Source organism: Calliopsis andreniformis, chromosome 10 (assembly GCF_051401765.1).
Source record: "Calliopsis andreniformis isolate RMS-2024a chromosome 10, iyCalAndr_principal, whole genome shotgun sequence".
Classification (NCBI taxonomy): Eukaryota; Metazoa; Arthropoda; class Insecta; order Hymenoptera; family Andrenidae; genus Calliopsis; species Calliopsis andreniformis.
Window position 1 is genome coordinate 17,458,362 of NC_135071.1, and position 20,030 is coordinate 17,478,391.

At 42.1% G+C, this 20,030-nt stretch overlaps 2 protein-coding genes across 7 annotated transcripts in view; one reads left to right on the plus strand and one right to left on the minus strand.

The window, feature by feature from the left end:
* Positions 1-509: 509 nt before the first annotated feature.
* LOC143184330 (endoribonuclease LACTB2) lies at positions 510-1,860 on the plus strand. 3 transcript variants are annotated; one of them, XM_076386468.1, is made up of 4 exons: positions 514-607; positions 682-793; positions 895-1,555; positions 1,631-1,860. In XM_076386468.1, exons 2-4 carry the CDS (start codon positions 747-749, stop codon positions 1,742-1,744), a joined length of 822 nt encoding a protein of 273 aa, XP_076242583.1. In that variant the 5' UTR covers positions 514-607; positions 682-746; the 3' UTR covers positions 1,745-1,860. The 3 variants fall into 3 exon arrangements, with proteins under 3 accessions (XP_076242582.1, XP_076242583.1, XP_076242584.1); XM_076386467.1 differs by having other exon boundaries at positions 510-793; XM_076386469.1 differs by lacking the exon at positions 514-607 and having other exon boundaries at positions 882-1,555.
* A 1,546-nt stretch (positions 1,861-3,406) lies between these two features.
* The window catches only part of Nfat (nuclear factor of activated T cells 3), a 49,499-nt gene continuing 32,875 nt past the window's right edge, over positions 3,407-20,030 (minus strand). For 2 of the 4 annotated variants that reach the window (XM_076386464.1, XM_076386462.1), the window contains exons 2-6: positions 11,495-11,787; positions 8,870-9,158; positions 6,855-7,373; positions 6,076-6,540; positions 3,407-5,706 (exon numbers count right to left, since the gene is read on the minus strand). In XM_076386464.1, the coding sequence (XP_076242579.1) occupies positions 3,407-5,706; positions 6,076-6,540; positions 6,855-7,373; positions 8,870-9,158; positions 11,495-11,787 (3,866 nt within the window). The remainder of the gene's footprint in view (positions 5,707-6,075; positions 6,541-6,854; positions 7,374-8,869; positions 9,159-11,494; positions 11,788-20,030) is intronic. The other 2 variants (XM_076386466.1, XM_076386465.1) reach the window with 2 other exon arrangements.

The following is a 20,030-nucleotide window of genomic DNA, read 5'->3' on the forward strand; positions in this document are numbered from 1 at the left end:
TTCATGGCGCCAATAGAAAGTAATAGTTCTAGGGCCATAATTTTGATGATGAATGCCTCGTTCATTAAATTTTGAATTTCACTAAAAAATAAGAATAATAAATGAAAATTATTATTATACAAAATAATACAGAATGTCTGGAGAAAGAACAGAAATTATGATATACACGAACATGTAACATTAAATGTCTAAAAAGTAATATTTATAGTTATGTGATCCACATTTTTTTATAGCCATTTTAACAATGATTTCTGACTATGATTTCATCAGTTAAAAAATCAGTTATTTAAATATGTATTTGCATATATTATCGACTTGATAAAGGTTAAAAAATTTGGTAGACTTACAAATTAATACGATATTCGCCAAACACTAGCACTGTATCAAGATGCATCGGTGCCCCCGGTAGAAATAAAATGACAGCCACGTGCCGTGTCATGTGATATTTTATAAATAGTGTTGCCACCTATTGCAATTGCCTGAAATGATTTAAACAGAGGTTATACTTCTAATATGTATGATGCAAGAATTTACTGCGAAATGCTTCTTATCTAGAAATAGTTGAGTCATGATATAGTACTCACATAAAAATCGAATGTGTACACATGTAAGTTGAGCACAAAGGAAACGTCTTCCTTATTTAAAATTCTAAAAAGTTTTCCATCATGAAACCTCTGACAGATCTTCCTTTAATATCAAGATTATCGAAAAGAGTGATACGGATTCTGGGTTGCAATCCAGGATTCATGACGTTACAAGGTACAAATACGTACCTTGTAGGTACAGGCAATAGGTAATGAATATTTTGTAATATTTCGTAATGCTAATAATATTTTGTAAATTCTCAAAACTGTATTGCATTAAAGAATAATATAAACTAGAAATTTCTTGCAGACGTATACTGATAGATGCTGGTGAATCTAAGATGGCTAAAGAATATACAAATGTGTTACGTCGAGTGTTGGAAGAAGAGAACGCAACAATAGAGCATTTGTTAATCACCCACTGGCATCCTGATCATATAGGTGGTGCAAACTCTGTTCAAGATTTACTGAAAACTATGAGTCCTCCAAATACTACTAGTACTATATGGAAACTACCGAGATCTGCAGGAGACAGATCTGTGGAAGGAAATGACTTTCAAATACCAGATTATGAAAGTATTACTAAATGGGAAACACTAAAAGATCAACAGATAATGGAAGTAGAAGGTGCCAAAGTGTGTGTTTATCATACTCCTGGACACTCAACTGATCATGCATCGTTCTTCCTAGAAGATGAGCAAGCATTGTTTAGCGGGGACTGCGTTCTTGGAGAGAGAACAGCAATCTTTCAAGACTTACAAAGTTACTTAACTTCATTAAGGAAAATCCTAGAATTAGAACCTAAGTTAATTTATCCTGGTCATGGGCCAGTATTAAATGATCCAGTAACCAGTATTACATTCTACATTAACCACAGATTGAAAAGAGAAAACGAAATTTTGGGAATTTTAGAAGAGAATGCTAAAGATAGTACAATATCTGAAATGGACATTGCTAAACGTATACACTCGGTAATTGTTCTTTAATTTGTAATTTCCAATGCAAACAGAAGAGAGTATTAATTTGCTTTACTTTGAATATTTTAGGATAATGCGGATATAATGTGGAAAGCAGCTGCTTACAACGTGGAACAGCATCTTAATAAATTATTGGAAGAAGGTAGAGTGAGAGGCGAAAAAGGAAAGTGGCAAAGTATATGAGAAAAGTTTAATTTAGAATATTAACTATCTCTGGTTTGTGGAATTATTCTTAAATTATTCTGTATTGTAACTAAAATGATAATACCTCTATTACATAAATCGGATGAACGACAGTATATTCTTCTCATAGTTTATTACCACCAAGTAAGTCTATGCCCCATATTGACTGAAAAAAAGATTGTCGAGAAAAAGCAATGCTGTGAAACATTTATTCAACTTACAGCAGTAAAATGATGGTACATACTCACGTTTTCTCTCTCTTTCATTCTCTCTTTCGCGTCTTCTCTCAAAGCTGACAACGCTACATGATGTGCGTAGTTACAGTTAATGTTACAAACAGTTTGACAAAGTACATACCACATAGTATAATGATTTTGTTTATTTGATTAACTTTAACGTTCATGCTGTTCATTTTTAACGATACTTTTTAAAATCGCGCGACATGTAAAACACACGCTCAATATATAAAATATATATATATTTATATATATTTATATATATATACTACAAAGATGTATCACGACGATAAATGTTTTAATATTTCTTACTATAAAATCTGTCTGCTATTAGATAATGTTGGCGAGTATTTGTACACGCGGTACATAGCACCCCTCATCTTGAACAAAAGGGAAAAAACCCTTGTCGTAACATGACGTTACAATATATTTCTATAATATAGATTTCTTTATATCTTTAATAAGCTCACTTTGTCCGAACAACTGCTTCTCTCTTTGGGTAAACGTAAAAAAAAATATATATATATATATATATCAATGACATATATCTCTATATTAATTATTCCTCGTACTGACATATATATAATATATAATCTCTCTGTCGCTTTTGGATTCGCCTATTCGTTATCAATAACATCATCAACGCAATCACATAATATTGTGTTATCCGTATTTATTATTAACAGAAGAAGAAATTCAATCATTAAACAACATATGAAATATATTATATTCAGAAATATAATAGAAACATTGTCGAACAACAAGATGATCCATTTGTTAGAATGAAATCAAGTCAAAGAAAGAAAAGAAAGATGTATCAATGAATCGTAGGATAGATACTCTACTTTAAGGTACATTTTATGTAAAACATTAACTTTTGCTACACTCAATTCCGTCGTTTCATATAGAGTTGAGTGGGGTCAGTATATTCTACTGTTTATGATACACACATACACCCGTGCTGGTTCGTATCGTTACTATCACGATACACTCTTCTTCTTGCACGATAAAGATATCGATCTCTGAGATATTTTACAGTAAGGAGAAAGGCACCTGGACGCGCAATTGGCATTGATAAATAAGGTATGAATTATCACAATCGACAACTCGTAGAAAAAGGAGGAGAAATAAATGAAATCCTAATTGTTGCGCTCTCGTGCACCCGTCTTACTTAAACACGATAAGAAGTTCTCGACTGTTACAAACTGAGCGCAATCTTTGCCCATTTTCGTTCTACAAGAAAAGGAGGCGGATTTCATTTTTATCACATACAAAAGTCTGCAACGACCGCGTGGCACAGGCGTAAAGAATTTGCACCAAGCAAAAACACATTCTGTGTTCGTCCGACTTGGACATTCAATTACAATTCGCGTGTTCGAGTATCTCAAACACAATCTCATCCATTCACGATAAAAACACGGCGATACTACATAAGAAAGCCGCTTTGAGAATCGAAACAACTCGGATTTATATAGCTCAACAGGTCATGCTCCGACATAGAGGTTAGCTCTTGGACTATAGTTCTTGCATCCTCCTGTTTCCTAATCGTCGCCCCAGCTCCATTGCTCGGCGCATTCGATATGGGAGTGTTCACATTCTGTCTATTAGGGGTCACGGGCATGGCAACTGGCGGTGACTTACTCGCGACCTGTTCAACCATATTATTCTGGCTGGAGGGAGACTTGGGCAGAATCCCCTCCATAGCACTGTTCATTAACTGAGCACTCTGAGTGGCCACGCTGTTCAATATGTTCTTGGTCGCGATGATGGCATGAGCGGTTGTCGTGGTGATGGGTCGGTTGTTGATGATGTCCTTAGTAGCATTAGTAATCACACTATTAATCGCCTGCTCCGCGGCAGTGGTTAATCTCTGCTGCGACGGCTCCTGCGCCGCACCGCTCGCGAGCGCAGAGCTAGCCTCCGCTACAAAGCCAGCAGGTTGGTTCAACATCGAGCCAATATCCTGTTGCACCGCCTGCTGCATCGCCTGCGCGGCTTGCGCCTGCTGCACAGCTTGCTGGACCGCCTGAACCTGCTGCACCACCTCCTGAGTCGCCTGCTGCACTGCTTGTTGAACCACCTCCTGAGTCGCCTGCTGCACAGCCTGCTGAACCGCTGGCACCTGGACTTGCTGGACCGCTTGCACGTGCTGCACAGCCTTCTGGACAACCTGCGCATGCTGCACCACGTGCTGGACAACCTGCTGCTGCGCCTGCTGCACAGCCTGCACAGCCTGCTGCTGCGCCTGGGCGACCACTTGCTCGACCTGCTGCTGCGCCTGAGCCACGACTTGCTCCACTTGCTGCACCTGCTGCATCGCTACCACGTCCTGCTGAATGAGACCCTGAATCTGAGGCATATGGTCTGCTGCCGTGGGCATGGCCTCGTTCGCTACTTGCAGGGGATTGTGAGATGGTACGCTAACAGTAGAATTGGAGGTAGTGGCAGAGACAGGCGGCTCCTGCATCGGTGGCAGGAGGGCAGCGTTGATCGTCGTCAGCAAACTGTCGTTACTAGTCGGTTCCTGAACGACCGACGCAGGAGGAGAGACGGATGGAGGTCCATTGGTTGTCAAAGGTGGAACAGTTTGAGGCGGCATGAGCGCCTCAAGGAGCATCGGGCCAGGGATTGGTGGGCTAGTTCTGGTCTGCTGGGGGCTAGCTATCGTTTCATGCTCGCCGACAGCAGAGACGTGACCCATCAACGAGCCGCCATTGGGATTCACATTGCGCAGAGGCGACACTAACTGATGAGTCTCCGCGGCAGAATTAACGAGATCTAACTTCACAGCTTGGCTATTCGATGTCAGCATGTTGGAAGCCTGCGCCTGCTGCGTCTGCCTGCCCGTGGCGATTATGGAACCTCGTTGCTGCATATTACCTACGAATCCGTTCTCTTGATCCTCAGGCTCTTTGGACTCGATATGGTTCAGGTATTTCTCCACGCTATGGCCGCTCTGCGCGGGCAACGGCTGTCCATTCGGCGTGCCAGTGAAGTTCGGCAGAGCGCCGAACTCTGACTGGTGGTGTTTCATGCGGAGGTCAACGACACCGCCACCCTGAAGACTTCCGTTAGGACTGCCTTCTGTCGGCAACATTTGGTTAGTGTCTTTGTTGATATGATGGGGACTTAAGACTTTGACTTGAGACGAGTCGTGCATACCTCCGAACGCGTTCTGGTGCGTCACCATCGACAACGAGTGCTGGTTCCGCATCAGATCGACCACGCCGAGGAGGCTGACTGCCTCAGACACGGGCGAGCCGTTCGCTGCGACGCTCACAGACCTGATCATGTTAGTCTGCGACGGTTCCCTCGGGCTCTCGTTCACGAGCTGCTGCAAAGGGCTCGTGCCTGACGAGCCATTCGCAGTGGGAGTCGGTATGCTTTGCATGCTGTTCTCGCTGATCATACTGTTCTCGCTGTTCTCGTCCAGCACCTCGGTCTTCAGGTTGTCGGGAAGGATCAGCTGGAGGTTCGACGACGATCTACGGCTCAGAAGTGGATTCGCTACCATGGCTGGCGGTGGCATCATCACGTCGGGCGGTGAATTTTGGCAGCTCGGACTCTGCGCTGCCCACATCATCACTGGCGTTACCTGAGACGGCGCCGTGACTGGCGGAGGACTTGGATCGTTCTTAAGCGCTTCTGTGTTCTGCTGTGCCTGTTGCTGAGGTTGCATCGTTGATAAGAAGTTCGCCGTTCCTGCGGCTGCTTGAGTAATCAGAGCTGGAAAATCGTTAGCTTGTTAGTAACCATATAAATTTCATGCAGAGTGAAATTCATAGAGGTTCACTTAAATAAGGTCACCTAAGGCTGTAACATAACCTCTTCCAATGGCTGTAACGTAACAAATATTTTATGTGCCATTTGAATGGTATCTTAAAAATTTGAAAAGATGGCTCTGGAAAAGGATATTCTTTGCGATATATTCGTCCCCTGATGCCAGTCTAATACATAAAGAGATATTTACATGCCCTTACTTAAGTGGACCACTTTGTATATACACGTATAGGCTGACACCGAAATAGGTAATCCCAACTTGACTACTCTCTCTCCCTTACAAGGCTCGATTTTCTCTCTCAAAAGTTCACTTACTGTTTGGCGCTACACCTGTAGTTAGAGACACTGCTGCAGGAGACGTTGCTAGAGTAGTTTCACCGTTCGTGGTGGAGAGAGGCGGACTGATGGGCTCGACTTTGCCCACCGATGGTTCTGGTGGCGTGGACGCCGCGGTATAAAGGAACGTGTGAGGCTCGCTGGTCTTCCCTGAAGACACGGCGTACAATTTCACGCTGACTGTTTCCGAGGGCGCTAGATCTTGCCGTCTGTACGCAGGAACGACGCATACTAAATGCGTCTGTTGCAGGAACTCTTTATCAGGTAGTACTGCGCACTCCCAGTGGGGTTCCAAGCTGCTCGACAGGTCGTCGTTGTCCAGCTGGAACACCACACGAGTGTCCTTCAGGAAGTTCTTGCCGAGGATGAAGAGCTCCAAGCCGCCAGTACAGGGACAAGAGGTGAGCGACTTCTTGCAGATTTCGGGGATGCCTGGGGGCTGAGCTGCAGAGAATCAGAGAGGTGTGACTACATTTACATGAGCTTAAAATTGATTACTTTACAGAAGCAGAGTTTAGAGTGAAGAATAGTCAGACAGTGGTCTTAGTACTAGCTGTAATATTAAATTTAAATCTTAAAATACTATTTCAAGGCATCAGCTGCCATTTCTAAGGAATGGATTGTGTATACAAGAGAAGCTTTGTTATGTAAGTAGAATAGTGAGATGAATAATAGTAAAGTTCTTAGTGAAAGCGATCCTTACCAAATTTCATAACAACACATTTCATAGAAACAGAAATTCATCCCCAGACACTTACTGCAGACAATGGGCTGGGAGCAGACTTGCAGAGTCTCAGTGGTGGCATCAGGATGGGTGATCGTCGTGCGGAAGACCATGCGGCAGCGAGTCGACTTCTTCTTGCTGCGACCTTGAAGGATCCCTGCCTCCTGTGGAAATCTGTGCTCCACGTCCACGTTCCTTTCCTTCAGGATACCGACGCAGTCGCAGGTGACCATCATGTCTTTGGTTGGGTCCATGTCCACCTCGATCACGATGGTTCCATCGATCTTGCGCTCGACGCACGGCGTCGAGTTCTTCCCGCTGACGCGGCAAGCTTGATAGAACATGTGTGGCGCGACACGACCGAGATCTGTGCCGATGAAAACCTGGAGTGTCGTCGGTTTATCGTACCCGACCAGTCGTACAATAGGAAATCCATTTCCAGTGCGATCCTTCACTGCTCCCCTGGACCCCTCGGTTTGATAGCGCGCCCGATGCTGCTGCTCTGGCTGGCAGATGATCTGCAGCTGGACCTTTCCATCCGCGGAGACGCTACCTGGGGATTCATGGAGACTGAATTGCATATGCGATTTTTTCATGAAAATTGAAGGAGAGAGACTGTTAACATGTTTGAAATTCTCTGGTATATTCTTCTGACTATGTTTGACAAGATCTCTCAGTGTGCCTCTGTTATCTTGAACTTTAACCTCGCTGAGACCTCGGCGTATCGGCGCCAAAAGCTCGAATATCAACAGCTATAAATTTTCAACCCGCGCGCTTTCTGGCCACCATGATCGATAAAGTCGTCTAAATTTTGCGATTTCATGGGAAGGATGAAGGGAGAGGCGAAGGGTTAGAGATAGTTGGTAACCAAGACATGACAAACAAGTTGACGAGTATAGTGTCTTTCTTGCGAGAGATTCGTTGCTCATTTTCAGCGAGTTTGTGTTGGCTGTTTGAGAAAGTGAGAAGTTTTAAGGGATGATTTTAAATATAAAAAAAAGAAATTGCGATTGAAGCTTCTTATCGGAGTTATTAATTGTTGTGAAAATGTTTAAAAGTATCGTGAAAAATGTCTGACTCGCGATTTATTCTACTGTGGCAGTTCAGTAGAATAGGTCAAACACTGAAAAGCCTGTAGAATAAGTCGCAAGTCAGACACATAAAAGTCAGTAGAATAAACACTGAATCAGACACAAATAATTCAGTAGAATAAGTCATATATCAGGCACATAAAATCGTGTAGAATGAGCATCGAATAAGACGAAGAAATATCAGTAGAATAAGTCGCAAGTCAGACAGTAGAATAAGTCCTTAGTCAGACACATTTTGACTACCTATTTCTCTGAAGCACCTTGTATAATTATGCATTATTGTGTCCTGTGCATTCTTTCTATGCATCTACAGTGCTGCATTAAATAGTCAACAGCCCCTCATCTCTTATCAAATAAAGAAGACCACAGATGAAGAACTCGATACCTCACATTATCCACCTTTTACAGAACAGATACTCTAAACCTTCAAACATTCCAAATCAACCTCACAAAAAGGAAACACTACAATTAATGTAACTAACATACTCCAATAAAATCATTACAAATTATTCAATAACTCTTACAGTTTCTCTTTAGCTTATCAAATTATTCTCCTCTTTGACACAGACCTGTCAACCTACATCCCTAACATCTCAAGCTACACACCCATTATAAAAATAGTTAGAAACTTCTCAAGATCTTCATCCTTTCAACTCTGCCATATAAAAACACTGCTCTTCAACTACAACACGCCACTAACACGTTCGTCACCCAACGCGATTCGGTTGAGTTGTTGAGTTTCTCGCCAGGCCCAACTGAAAATCCCATGAACTTCAACAAGAACAGCGTCACCCATATTATGGTGACGAGGCCCCCACAGAAGCATCCCCGTCACCCATATCTGGGTCACGTGGCGACGAACGTGTTAAAAAAGAAAGAGAGAAGAAAAAGGTGAAGAAAAAGGGTACTCATAGAGTTCCCCCTCTGTGGCCCTCTAAATAACAATGATATACTGTACATAGTTGAGAAGTGAGAGTGAGGGGTCCCTGATGTGTCGTCGGTCTCTTCGCGAGGACCCCCATGGCGCGTGACCTGGCTACCTCGATCACCCTCCCCGTTCCGCCCCCGTTCCTGGCTGTGGCGATCGTCGTCAGGCCGATCCCGTTCGACGTGCTCCTCCCGTTCGTCTTCCCCTCGGCGCCGTTGCTGTGCGCTACGTCGGGGAACGCGAAGTTCGCGTCCTCGGACTCCAGCTTGATGTCCATCTTCCTCCTCTTCGAGTCCTCCTCGCCGGCGCCGTTCCAAGCCTGTTAAGCAACGACAGATTGAGAGAGGCGCGTAGCAAGCGTGTCGGTGCGCGGGCCGCGTGTGTTGGTCGCTGGCTTAATTTAACGAATCGGAACACCCATCGGTCTGGGTTCAACTACCGTCGGGGACCGTCGGTGGTCAGCCAGCGACGATCCCGCGCGTGATCGCGCTAGATCCACGCCTGCACGTACGTGCGCGACAGTGGCGCAACTGGGAGGGAAGCTTCAGAGGCTTCGGGGTACGAGGATGGCCTCTTGGGAAACGACCTCGCGGGCTGCAAGTCGACCTCGTTGGCGCGGCCATTCGAGGAGGGAACTGGGGGTGGAAAGACGTCGAAGGGTACGCGGGGGGCTACTCCACGGGGGTTGGAAACGGTTCTTTGGGGATTTTTCTGGAGAGCAGAGAAACGTATGGGATTGTTCTTTTGTTAAAGGAATATAGTAGTTGCAGAACGTTCTATATATATTCTGACACCTGTTGCAGAATATTCTATAGATGTATTATCAACTTCCCTTACATTAAAGGGGAGTTGTATACACAGTTTCTAGAGTTCTATTTGCAGCACTGTTGTTCACTTTTCAATGATTCTTCAAATATTTAGTAAGAGTTTTTAATAAGACTATAGTACGATATTGTTATCCATTACCATTAGGAACGTTTTTGAGGAACTGACTTCACTATTGAATACTGAGCTTATATTAAAACAAGACACTGCGAGAATCTAATAAAAAATGCGTAACGAAAATTGCAACAACCCTCCTCTGTGTAACAGGCGCGAAGGGGCACGCGAGGTATAAACACCCTGACCCACATACGGGTCGTGGGATCGTGAACGCTTGGAAACCGAATCCACGATAACTACTTCGCAAGCATCTTACTCATATTGAAAGTCCGACAGCGTTATCCATGTGTCGGTTTATTGCGTAACATTCCAAGAATAAATTATCGTCGCATGTATCGATATCAATCAGAGCTCGCACGGCGACGGATGCGAAGTGTTTGCGCTGTTGCGATAAAAAACAGAAGAAAGAACGAAGGAAAAAGAGCAACTCGCAGCTAGTATCGCAAATATTGCCGTCGAGTCGGAGTCTCAATGTTTCCTCTCCCTCGAGCAGGGTTCATTGACTGGATCTGAGCATTGTTTTTGTTCGAATAAAAATACTGCGAACATCGTCTCTTCTTCTTGCTCCTTCATTACGTCACTGTCCAGCGAGATGAGCAATCGTTACTGCGAATACTTTGCGATAGCGTTGCGTTGCACTTGTAATGTCGTTTCAATGATTTCCTAACTAAAATTTCAACGATTCGTGTGGGACAGGAATAAAATATTCCTAGGGAGATTGATGAATTTTTTTCGGGACTCGTTTCGCAGTGGATTTCAATCCTGAAGTCTCCTCTTTGCAACGAGACCTTGAAAATTGATCTACGATTTTTTTTCGCCGAGTTATCGAAGTTTGAATGAAAAGTGTGACTTCGATTTCAGAATAGTGCAATGATTCGGAGAACTAAGAAATTGTCGATGTTTGAGCTGCTGTAACTTTGCGAAAAAAAATCGCAGGGAGGTGAGCCTGGACTCATTCTAAAGGGCAATGCCTCTACTTTTGCATCCCTGAATTGAATATGTTAAAAAAAAATTCATATCTGTACGACACGCTGAGAGGGAGAGGGTGGTTTCTCTATGAATGTTTTCCAATTTCAGACGACTCTTAGGAGTTTGATAAATTTTTTTCGCGACTTCTCCTGGAGAGAAATTAAAGTTGGAACCCTTCCCTTTCGAATGAGACCTTAACGAGTGAACTACGATTTCTTTTCGCCGAGTTATTGCGCTCTGAATGAAAAGTGAGCTTCCAGCCTCGGAATCACGCGTTGATCCAGGGATCCAAAAAGTTGTCGATCTTTGAGCCGCTGTAACTTTGCGAAAAAAAATCGCAGTGAAGTGAGCCTGGACTCATTCTAAAGAGTACAGTGTCTAATTTTACATCCCTGAATTGAATTTGGCCAAAAAAATTTCTTCACTCCACGACACGCCGAGAAATAGAGGGTGGGTTTTCCTCAAATATTTTCTACATTCAAACTCCTCTCCAGACTATGATGAATTTTTTTCAAGACTCATTCTGCACTAGATTTGAAGTTTGAAGTCTCCCCTTTCCAAGAAGACCTTAAAAATCGATCTACGATCTTTTTTCGCCGAGCTATCGAAGTTTGAATGAAAAGTGTCAAGACACAAATTGTTCAAAAAAATATCCAGAAACACAAAAAACACAATTCCACAATTTCCTGCAGCTACTACCTTCCTCCATAGTTGGACAGTATTGTAATTCCAAGATCTACTAACGTTCGCGTTCGTCAGATGCTGCTGGCGCTCCTCAAAGCCCAGCCCAGAATCGTTCGAGTTGTCACAAGCGTCTTGTGCCGAGCTGGCCCTTGACCCGTGGTCATCCGAGCCCCGCAAGGATCCCACCAGGGGTATCCTCGATTGTTGCTGCTGCTGAGGCTTCTGCTGGGGCTGCTGCTGTTGCTGCTGATGGCTGATCCTCCTGCTGGCGGAATGTGCACGATTGCTCGACGTGACGGTGCTCCTTTGGACCGATCCTGTCACCGCTGACGATCGTCCTCCTGCATTGCTACCTGGAAATAAGAAGAGTGCAACTGTGAGCAAATGTCATCTGGCATTTTACAATATCTTCGCTGCCGAATACGCGATAACGCGTGATGAGAGGTTCTCGCAAGTAACCGATCACGCACTATCGCGTGAGGGATCTATGTTCGCTTAATGGGAGCTCTGTGGTTGGCAGTTTGGGATAGTCGCTCGCCTCAGATCGGCAGCATAGGTGATCACATTATGAAAGAAAATTGTAGCTGAAGGGGTTGATTAATATCTTATTATAGGAACTTCTATCCTCAGAGTATAAAATAGTATTAATCCCGAAGAAGAACTGTGAGTACTTCGAACAGAGATTCCACTTTCTACTGCATTTATCATTATTATTTATTACACTATTATTTTGGCAATGAGACCCTTCTTCCACCCAGCACTACCCACAAACGCTCTCTCGTTATTTCAATAGAGATGATGCCTGTTTACTTGAAATAGCCCGATGGAATGCTCGATCATAACATTATCATTGGCACGGGCTTCCAAATTGTTGCTCCTCGTTCTGCGCAGTCGATCTCCCTCAAAATCTGATGGCAGAGCAAATACACACGGGGTAATAATAAAAGTGGTCCACAGCGACACGAAGATTCGTTAACGTTTCTGTATGCATTGGACGCGTCACATTATGCACCAGTGTCGTTCATTACAAATGCCCAATAAATCTGTTCGACTCTTGGCTTTCGATCAAATTCCATGCGCACACTCGAACGTTTTAGGAGCGAGTGCATAAACAGATGCACCAACATGGGTGTTCCTGCAACTCCACCGCGACAACTCCGCGAAACAGGCTCGAATATACTTAGCGAATTAGTGCTGTACGAGCTGCAACATGCGAATACGTTCCAGGAGTAGTTGACAGTGTTCTTTGACAGTGAGATCATATTTCGGTTTAACCCTCTGTGCCTCTATTGTCGACTTAATTTGTCTTCTGTTAAATAGAGGCAGTTTTTTAAGAAAAGTGGAGCCACTTGAATTTTTATAGCAAGTACAATTTTTTGGAGGAAGACAATCTTCACTTTTTCATGTCTTCTCTTTTTCTATTTTTCTTTGTAGATTCATTTTCATGGATATTCAACTTAGGGATGCGAGACCAGAAGATTCAGTGTTTAAAGTGACTCTAATGAAACTGGTGTACGATTCTTTCTCGCCAAGTCACTGTAATTCAAAAATTCTAAGTCACTTCTGCCTCATAATTTCAGTATTCGATTAATTTTCTGTGTCACTGTATTTTCCAGGCACAGAATATTCAAATTTCAAAGTAAATAAAGTACACCTAGGTGATTGCATACTGACTACCCTTAAAAAAAAAGAAAAAAGAACAAACAGAATTTTCCCAATTACCTACTACAATACAAAACCCAGTAAAATGTCTTTGATATTTAATAACTAGTTAAAAGAAATAACATTCATAGCTGTCTAACAATTTCATCGACCACTACTGTACGTTCTAGCGAGTCGTCGGACAATAAAGACGGAAAAGACGCAGATCGAAAGGGGTGGGAAAAAGGATCGACAGAGAGAAACAGAGACAGGAGAGCAAGGATAGAGCAATATCAGTCTATCTATAGAAACACGACTACTGGATGGGATAATTGCGTGTGGGGGTGAAGTTGCAATCGTGAGCGCAACTAGTGGCGAGGGATTCACCCTCCCTCCCCCTTGCGTCGCGACACCAATAGAGGGTGGGCAGGCCTACGTAATGGGCACGTGCACACACGTGCAAGGTGCATCCGTGTGATCGTCGAGGAAAATCACGGGACGATGTCAACGACCCACGATCACGGTTTGCTACGATCTTCGTCGTTTTCAACCTCGATGCTCCCTGCCCTCCCACGCCCTCGTCACCTCGACGTTCCGCGCTTTTCACGCCTCTATGAATTAAGGGAAATTTAATTAAATATAACTCTGAATACTTCGTTTAACGCTAGAACTGAAAATCCCTCAACCCTAACAACCACCTCACATTCTTCCTCCCTCCACCTAAAGCTTCCCCCCTCCCCACGCCAGGAGGTACTTCAGAGAAGTGTCTCAGTTGAAAAAATTCAAGCTATCCACGCTGAGCTTGGAAATCGTCGCCAATCGAGATAACGACTGAGATAAGGGGGGAGATAAATTGTGCAGAATCCAGGGGACACGTGGATCATCGATCAGAGGGAAAGAATTCGTTCGTCGCGTGGAAAGGAATGGTGCCTCCCTTCCTTTCTGGAATTAATCCTCCTTCCGTCTCTCCCACGCTCGCCGAGAGCATTTACGTCTCTTTCCTTCGGTCTCGTCCTCGAGCTCGTCGCGGCTCTGTACATTTGCGAGGTGCTCCCGATAACAGGATCGATAAACATCGTTACTATTACACGGTAAACAGAGCGTCGTACTGGCGCGCTAACTACGACGCCTCTCGAGTCTCAAGGATATCGTTATATATTCGAGCGCCGCGATCGATTCCCTCGATCTCTATCGCGCCACGATCAGCGGCGCGGAAGTAAGACACACTTCGACGAGTCTTCTTTTTTTTTCAGGCGTACAGCGTTACCTCGTTATAAGATCGTTTCTATGGTCGGTGGAGCTTGAAATTAATTAGGGCTTCGGTGATCAGCTGATCACTGTGTGCTGGGCGATCACTGTCATCCTACTTTTTGTTCTCGCGTGGAAGAATTCTGTATTATGCACAAGGTGTCCTAAAGCTGATGGTAGAAAAGAAAAGGAGGTGAAGTGGTTCTGTATAAAATAATGGGAGTAGTCACGCTCAGCTATGATCATCGAAATGCCACAGCCATCAGTCACAAATTTCAAACACAGAAATTAGAGGTTCCATACGGTGATTATACAGAGTGATCTAGAAGTGGTGGTGCAAGCGGAGAGCCAGCGATTCTACATGGAAAAGTAAGTCAAAGGTATGGAATAAAGGTTTTTGAGATGCTGGTGCTTGAAGGGAAGACAAGGCAAGGGAACACTCTTGGTCTGATCACTGACTGTCTCTATGGCACCCTAGAAGTATTCTCTTTTCCCTGTTTAGCCCTCAAACGCCTAAACTTGTACTTCACTGCTCTTGTACTCGATCAAAATTCAGAGTCAACTTTCTCGAAAACGAAACGTGATATCGAACATTTTTATTTTATATTTACCTCTTAGTTTTTGATGTAGAATCACCCCCTTTACTTTAATAGTACTATATTTTACTATATGTGTATTTGAAAATGAAAGGGTGAGGGAGGGTATAGTAATCGATTAGTACACTAATTGGCACCCTTACTTAAGAGAGCTCAAAAAGAAACCAAATGACTATCATGAGCATGAATTATTTAGAGAAGTATGCCCTATGTTATGAAATTCTTTACTGAGCAGCTAGCGTATATCGAAGAAGTACTATACGTATATTATTTCGTTGAGAGTTTGGGGTTTTAGGGGAGGTTTCAAGTAGTTGGTTTTTTTATATTAAATGTACGTATTAGGTGGCTCGTTATCGAAGTGTTGTTCGACCTTTCAGTATGAGGTAACGAGTCATGTACCTCTGCTATCGGCCAATGCCCGCATGTGGTACGGGCCTCTTTGAAGTATTGTTATGTTTTATGTTTACAAGCTTTATCAGAGGTGAGTTACAGTGGGTGTCTTTTTAATTAGGAAGAAATCATTTGTTTCTTTTTTACCTGATGAGCAGATATTAGGTAATATCTGAATATTTGAAACGCTGATAATTTGAAAATTTGAATACTTGAAACCCCAGATATAGGAAAATTTGAATATTTGAAAATATTTGGAATATTTCAAATTTCGAATACTTGAATATGTAGAAAATTGAAAACATGTACTTGCATTCAAAAACCCTAATATATTTCAATTTTCAAGGCACTAATCACTCTCAAATTTCCCAAATCTGCAGCCACAAGACTCCTAATAACTCTACCAGCGCGAAAACACAAGCGTCATTCTTAAATACAGTGATCCTCTAGATATCAAATAAATTCCAAGCAAAATAAGTTAGCATCCGAGGATCGTCACGCAAGTTAACCAGAGAGATATCTAGGCTCACAGCATTTCTGGAATTTATTACAGATAACCTGACAAGTACTGTTATCCCATCCAGCAGTCCTTATAACTCGACATACCATAGCCCAACGATATCTCTCAAATTTCGATACTCCTTATCTCCAACATTCCACTTTCATTATGAACTCTGGAACCTTGACTTCCTCTTTCCCCCAGCGGGCTAAATAACGAGGCGACCCTCGGGCTATCTAGTGTCAAATCGTAGTCCAACCATCGAGCCTTTTCACCGAAATTCCTGGGACGTTCACGCGGCGCGCTGGCAATCCTCAGCGAGCCTAATGACACTGGCGATAGCCTACTTAAGGATCTGACGATAAGGGAGATCGAGGTGTTTGCACGGTGGCCAGGGGCCGAGGAAAGGGACGCAACAGTGAAGATAAAGCCTTGTATCGATGCCACTCGAAAATCGATAAGGTCCCAGCCACGGCGATTTCGATGTTCAGCGTTGGAATCGTTCCACACGGTGCTCGTGTCCTCGAGATCGGCTGTTCTCGCGCTGTCCTTCGAAATCGAGACCGAAATCGAGGCAGCTGGTGTGCTCGTCGGAAATGACAACTGTGTCAACACGGAACAGCGAGGATCAATGCGAAAACCGGAGTACAGGTCGCTTATTCGAGGCTCACGAGACGCGGCTCGAGCGACACGCTTTCGCTCTAAATTGATCGGGCTGAGGCGACGCGATAATTTATTCGAATAATAGAGACGCGTGGATCCAGTTCGCGTAACTGGAGATTGCGAAACTGTCGCGTATATCTGTTGTTTAGAAGGGAGGACAGTCGTGATGATTCTTTAGCAGAAGTGTCGGAGCAGCCTAAGTTACTGGGTTGATTATTCTTGGGAGACTTTGTTCGTATGTGTACACCTGAAGACTGAAATATTTGAATATCTGAAGATTTGAATATTTGAATAGCTGCATAAATAGTTGAATACCTGAATAATTGAATATTTTAGTAATCGAGTGTTTGAATAATTGAATACTTGAATATTTGAGTATCTAGCAATTCGAATATCTGAATATTTAAATATTTAAATATTCGAAAATTTGAATATTTGAAAAGTCGAGTATATAAAAAGTTGAGTATTTGAAAATTTGAATATTTGAAAACTCGAAAATTTGTATAACTGAAAAATGGAATACATAGACATACTAGAAACATATTTCCAACAAGAAAAAACTTTCGTCTACAGTAGCTCTAGCGCTCTTATCGTGGGTCTCGTGTGTCATTGCCACCAAGGAAAGAAGACGAAGTATTTAGCTGTTCTCGAATTCACAACACAGTAGAGTGATCAATTTGGCAAATAAATATTAACTTTTTTATCGCGTGCCTTATCGGAGTTTGTTTTCTGTGTGGCGTCGATCAGAGCACAGTTTACATTTATCGGGATCCACGATGTGCGATCCAGTAAGCCAACGTACCTATCGATCCGATCTACCTTGCTACTGTACGCTTGTATGGATCTCGAGAAATCGATTTCGTTTACGTAATACCGTGGAAGAAATAATCTATTCGATGATTTCATTTTGATTTTTTATTAGTGGAACGAAGTATGGAGCGATAAAATTGAATTTCAAAAATAATGAAGAATAATTTACCGATACTTATAGAATTTCTCATGAAATTTTGGCTTTAAGGATCGAATGATCCTAATAAGACTTATAAGGATACGACTTAAAAGAATTATTTGAGTTGATTGAATAGACATAAAATGATTACAAGTAGCACATAGAAAATTGATAGTTTTTCTCATGGAAATCGCTCGAACACAATATTATCTACAAAGTATGAACATATGAACAAGTTTCACTATGTTTCCACGACGCCTGTAAATTGCTCGATGATAAACAACTCAGCAGTAACTCAAAGGATAAATTTATATCGAAACAGGACGTTTTTGTCACACGTAAACTTGCTCTACGATTAACCAGATTCATTACCCGATCGCTGAATGCATTAAGACTGAATTGGACTCCAATAAATTATGCACCGAACGAGTTATTTCACTCCTGAGAAAACAAGCCTACACCCAAACACAATAAAGCATACACAGGCTTACAAATTGGCTTCTGCAACCAAGTTCGTATAAAATTTGAATAAATTATAAAGGACACTTGCATCTCAGCAGCCAATAGATTCTCAGTTTAAGTATCTTTCAGAGTGACCTGCTAATCCAGAGCGATCTGACAATTAACATGTACATAACAATACGAAATAGTCAGACTCTCTTCTTCTCGAGCTTGAAAATTTTCATAAAAACGATAAAAGCGATGTTTGATAGAAATTTCGTGATTTCTTTAAATTTCCTTAATTCTGTGCGTTCCTTAAGGCTGCATCTGACTCGAAAAGCCAGCTCTCTACTTTTAATCGGATTCTGGCCGCGTCGCCAGTTGAATCACTGTACTGTTATATACTCGAGTGTACGACAAGTCGCGTCGGTGTTACTCAATCACGTGCATGCGCGTACGTGTGCATCATTAATGAGCAGCTCCTCAATGCGTGGAGCTCGCGCTCGCGTGCACATGTCGAGACACGTGTGCGTGAACAACTCGATGGCACGAGATTTTATTTTATCTGAAAGGGAGCAACGATATGCTCGAACAACAACAGACAAAATTTAATCAAAAAGATTCCATTTTTTTCTGTGCCACGTCATTGACATGGGAGATCGATCATTTTTTTATAAATCTTTAGGTATTTCTTCTATGGCCAGGTAAAGTAAAACGAAGCAAGGTAAAATTTAATAATTAATATTATTAATTTGAAAATATTGAAATTGTACCACCTAACAAATCTCTATACTGTAGGTTTGATGTTTAATTAATTGTCAAATGAGAAGTAATCGTCTGTGTTGTTTGGCATTGACAGCTATAATTACTTTCATGTTCAAGGATTATCTAGTATTTTTAACGAATATTGCAACTTCGTTATCACCGCCGTAAATTACAAACAAAAAGGAGAATGATTTAAGAATAATTTGAATCACTCTGTACTTTATCCACTATACCAATCAAAATATTACCATGTAAGTAATAGTGTGATAAAAAGAGAGATAAAACCAGCTTCATTTAAAAGTAGAATCATTGCAAGTGGAGATTTTAAAAGCTCTGTATCGATATCGTGGCAAAATGTAGAATCGAAAGCCCAAGTAAAGTGTTGAGACTTTAGGATCTCACATTTTCTAGCTCGAGGAATGTCGAAGACACAAATTGCGTAGTTTCCGCGAGAACGCAGCCATTTTATGCAATTTCGCGAAGAACGCGAGCTATGCACGCGAAGTTCCATCTGTTACGATTCTCCTGAGAAAATAGTGGCTCGCCTAGGTTCTCAGAAGCACGTTGGTCGACGAAGAGGATCCTGCGAGCATCCAATTCAAGCGAACTCATTTCCAATATTAACTCTTGTGAAAACTCGTGAACCGCGTCGTTGCTATAGTAACATGTGAAAAAATAAATACTAATGATCAAGCATTCCTTGGAAACGCTTCACGGTCACAATCGCGTAATTGCATTCTTGATATCGTTCTACTCATTAAGCCTCTTTCTGTTCGCTCGAGTTCGTTTGGGGACGAAAGAAGTAGGGGAAGAAACTATGACGAAGTTCTCTTCCCATAATAATTCTAAGCGATTCGAATGATGATTCCTTGACTGGAGGTGGATATCAAAGCTCTTCGGTGGAAGAAATGACAGAAATTGGTTATTAATTCAGGTGTTAGTGGGGAGTAAAGTGGTACGCTGGAGACTGGGGATAAACTCTTTATAGCCTTCTTAAATTGAAATTTCACAGTAAAGGGGAATCACTTTGATTTGAGTTCTTAAAGAACAAATACAAAGTTTTAGAGGTGGGAAAAAATTAAATACTTAAAGTACTGAAGTATTGAAATTTTGTACATTTGAGTATCTGGAATATTTGAATATCTGAAAAGTGGAGCATTTAGAAAATCAAATATTTGAATGTTTAAATATCTGAAAACTGGAATATTTGAAAATTCGTATATTTGAATATTCGAATATTTGAAAAGTTGAAGACTCTGAGAGGTTGAGAATTCAAAAATCCAAACTTGAGAATTTTCCAAACTGAAAAAAGTCAAAGTCTACAATCTCTGAATATTTGAATGAAACCACTAATTCATTTATTTTAAATAAAAAATATCTGTAGATATATCATACTTCTTTTAA

Bases quoted from the DNA above. Each gene is read 5' to 3' on its own strand.
- LOC143184330 (XM_076386467.1), top strand. From the start codon at position 666: ATGAAACCTCTGACAGATCTTCCTTTAATATCAAGATTATCGAAAAGA. The intron at 794-894 runs GTAATGAATATT...AATTTCTTGCAG, and splicing joins CTTGTAGGTACAGGCAATAG to ACGTATACTGATAGATGCTG. The intron at 1,556-1,630 runs GTAATTGTTCTT...TGAATATTTTAG, and splicing joins TTGCTAAACGTATACACTCG to GATAATGCGGATATAATGTG.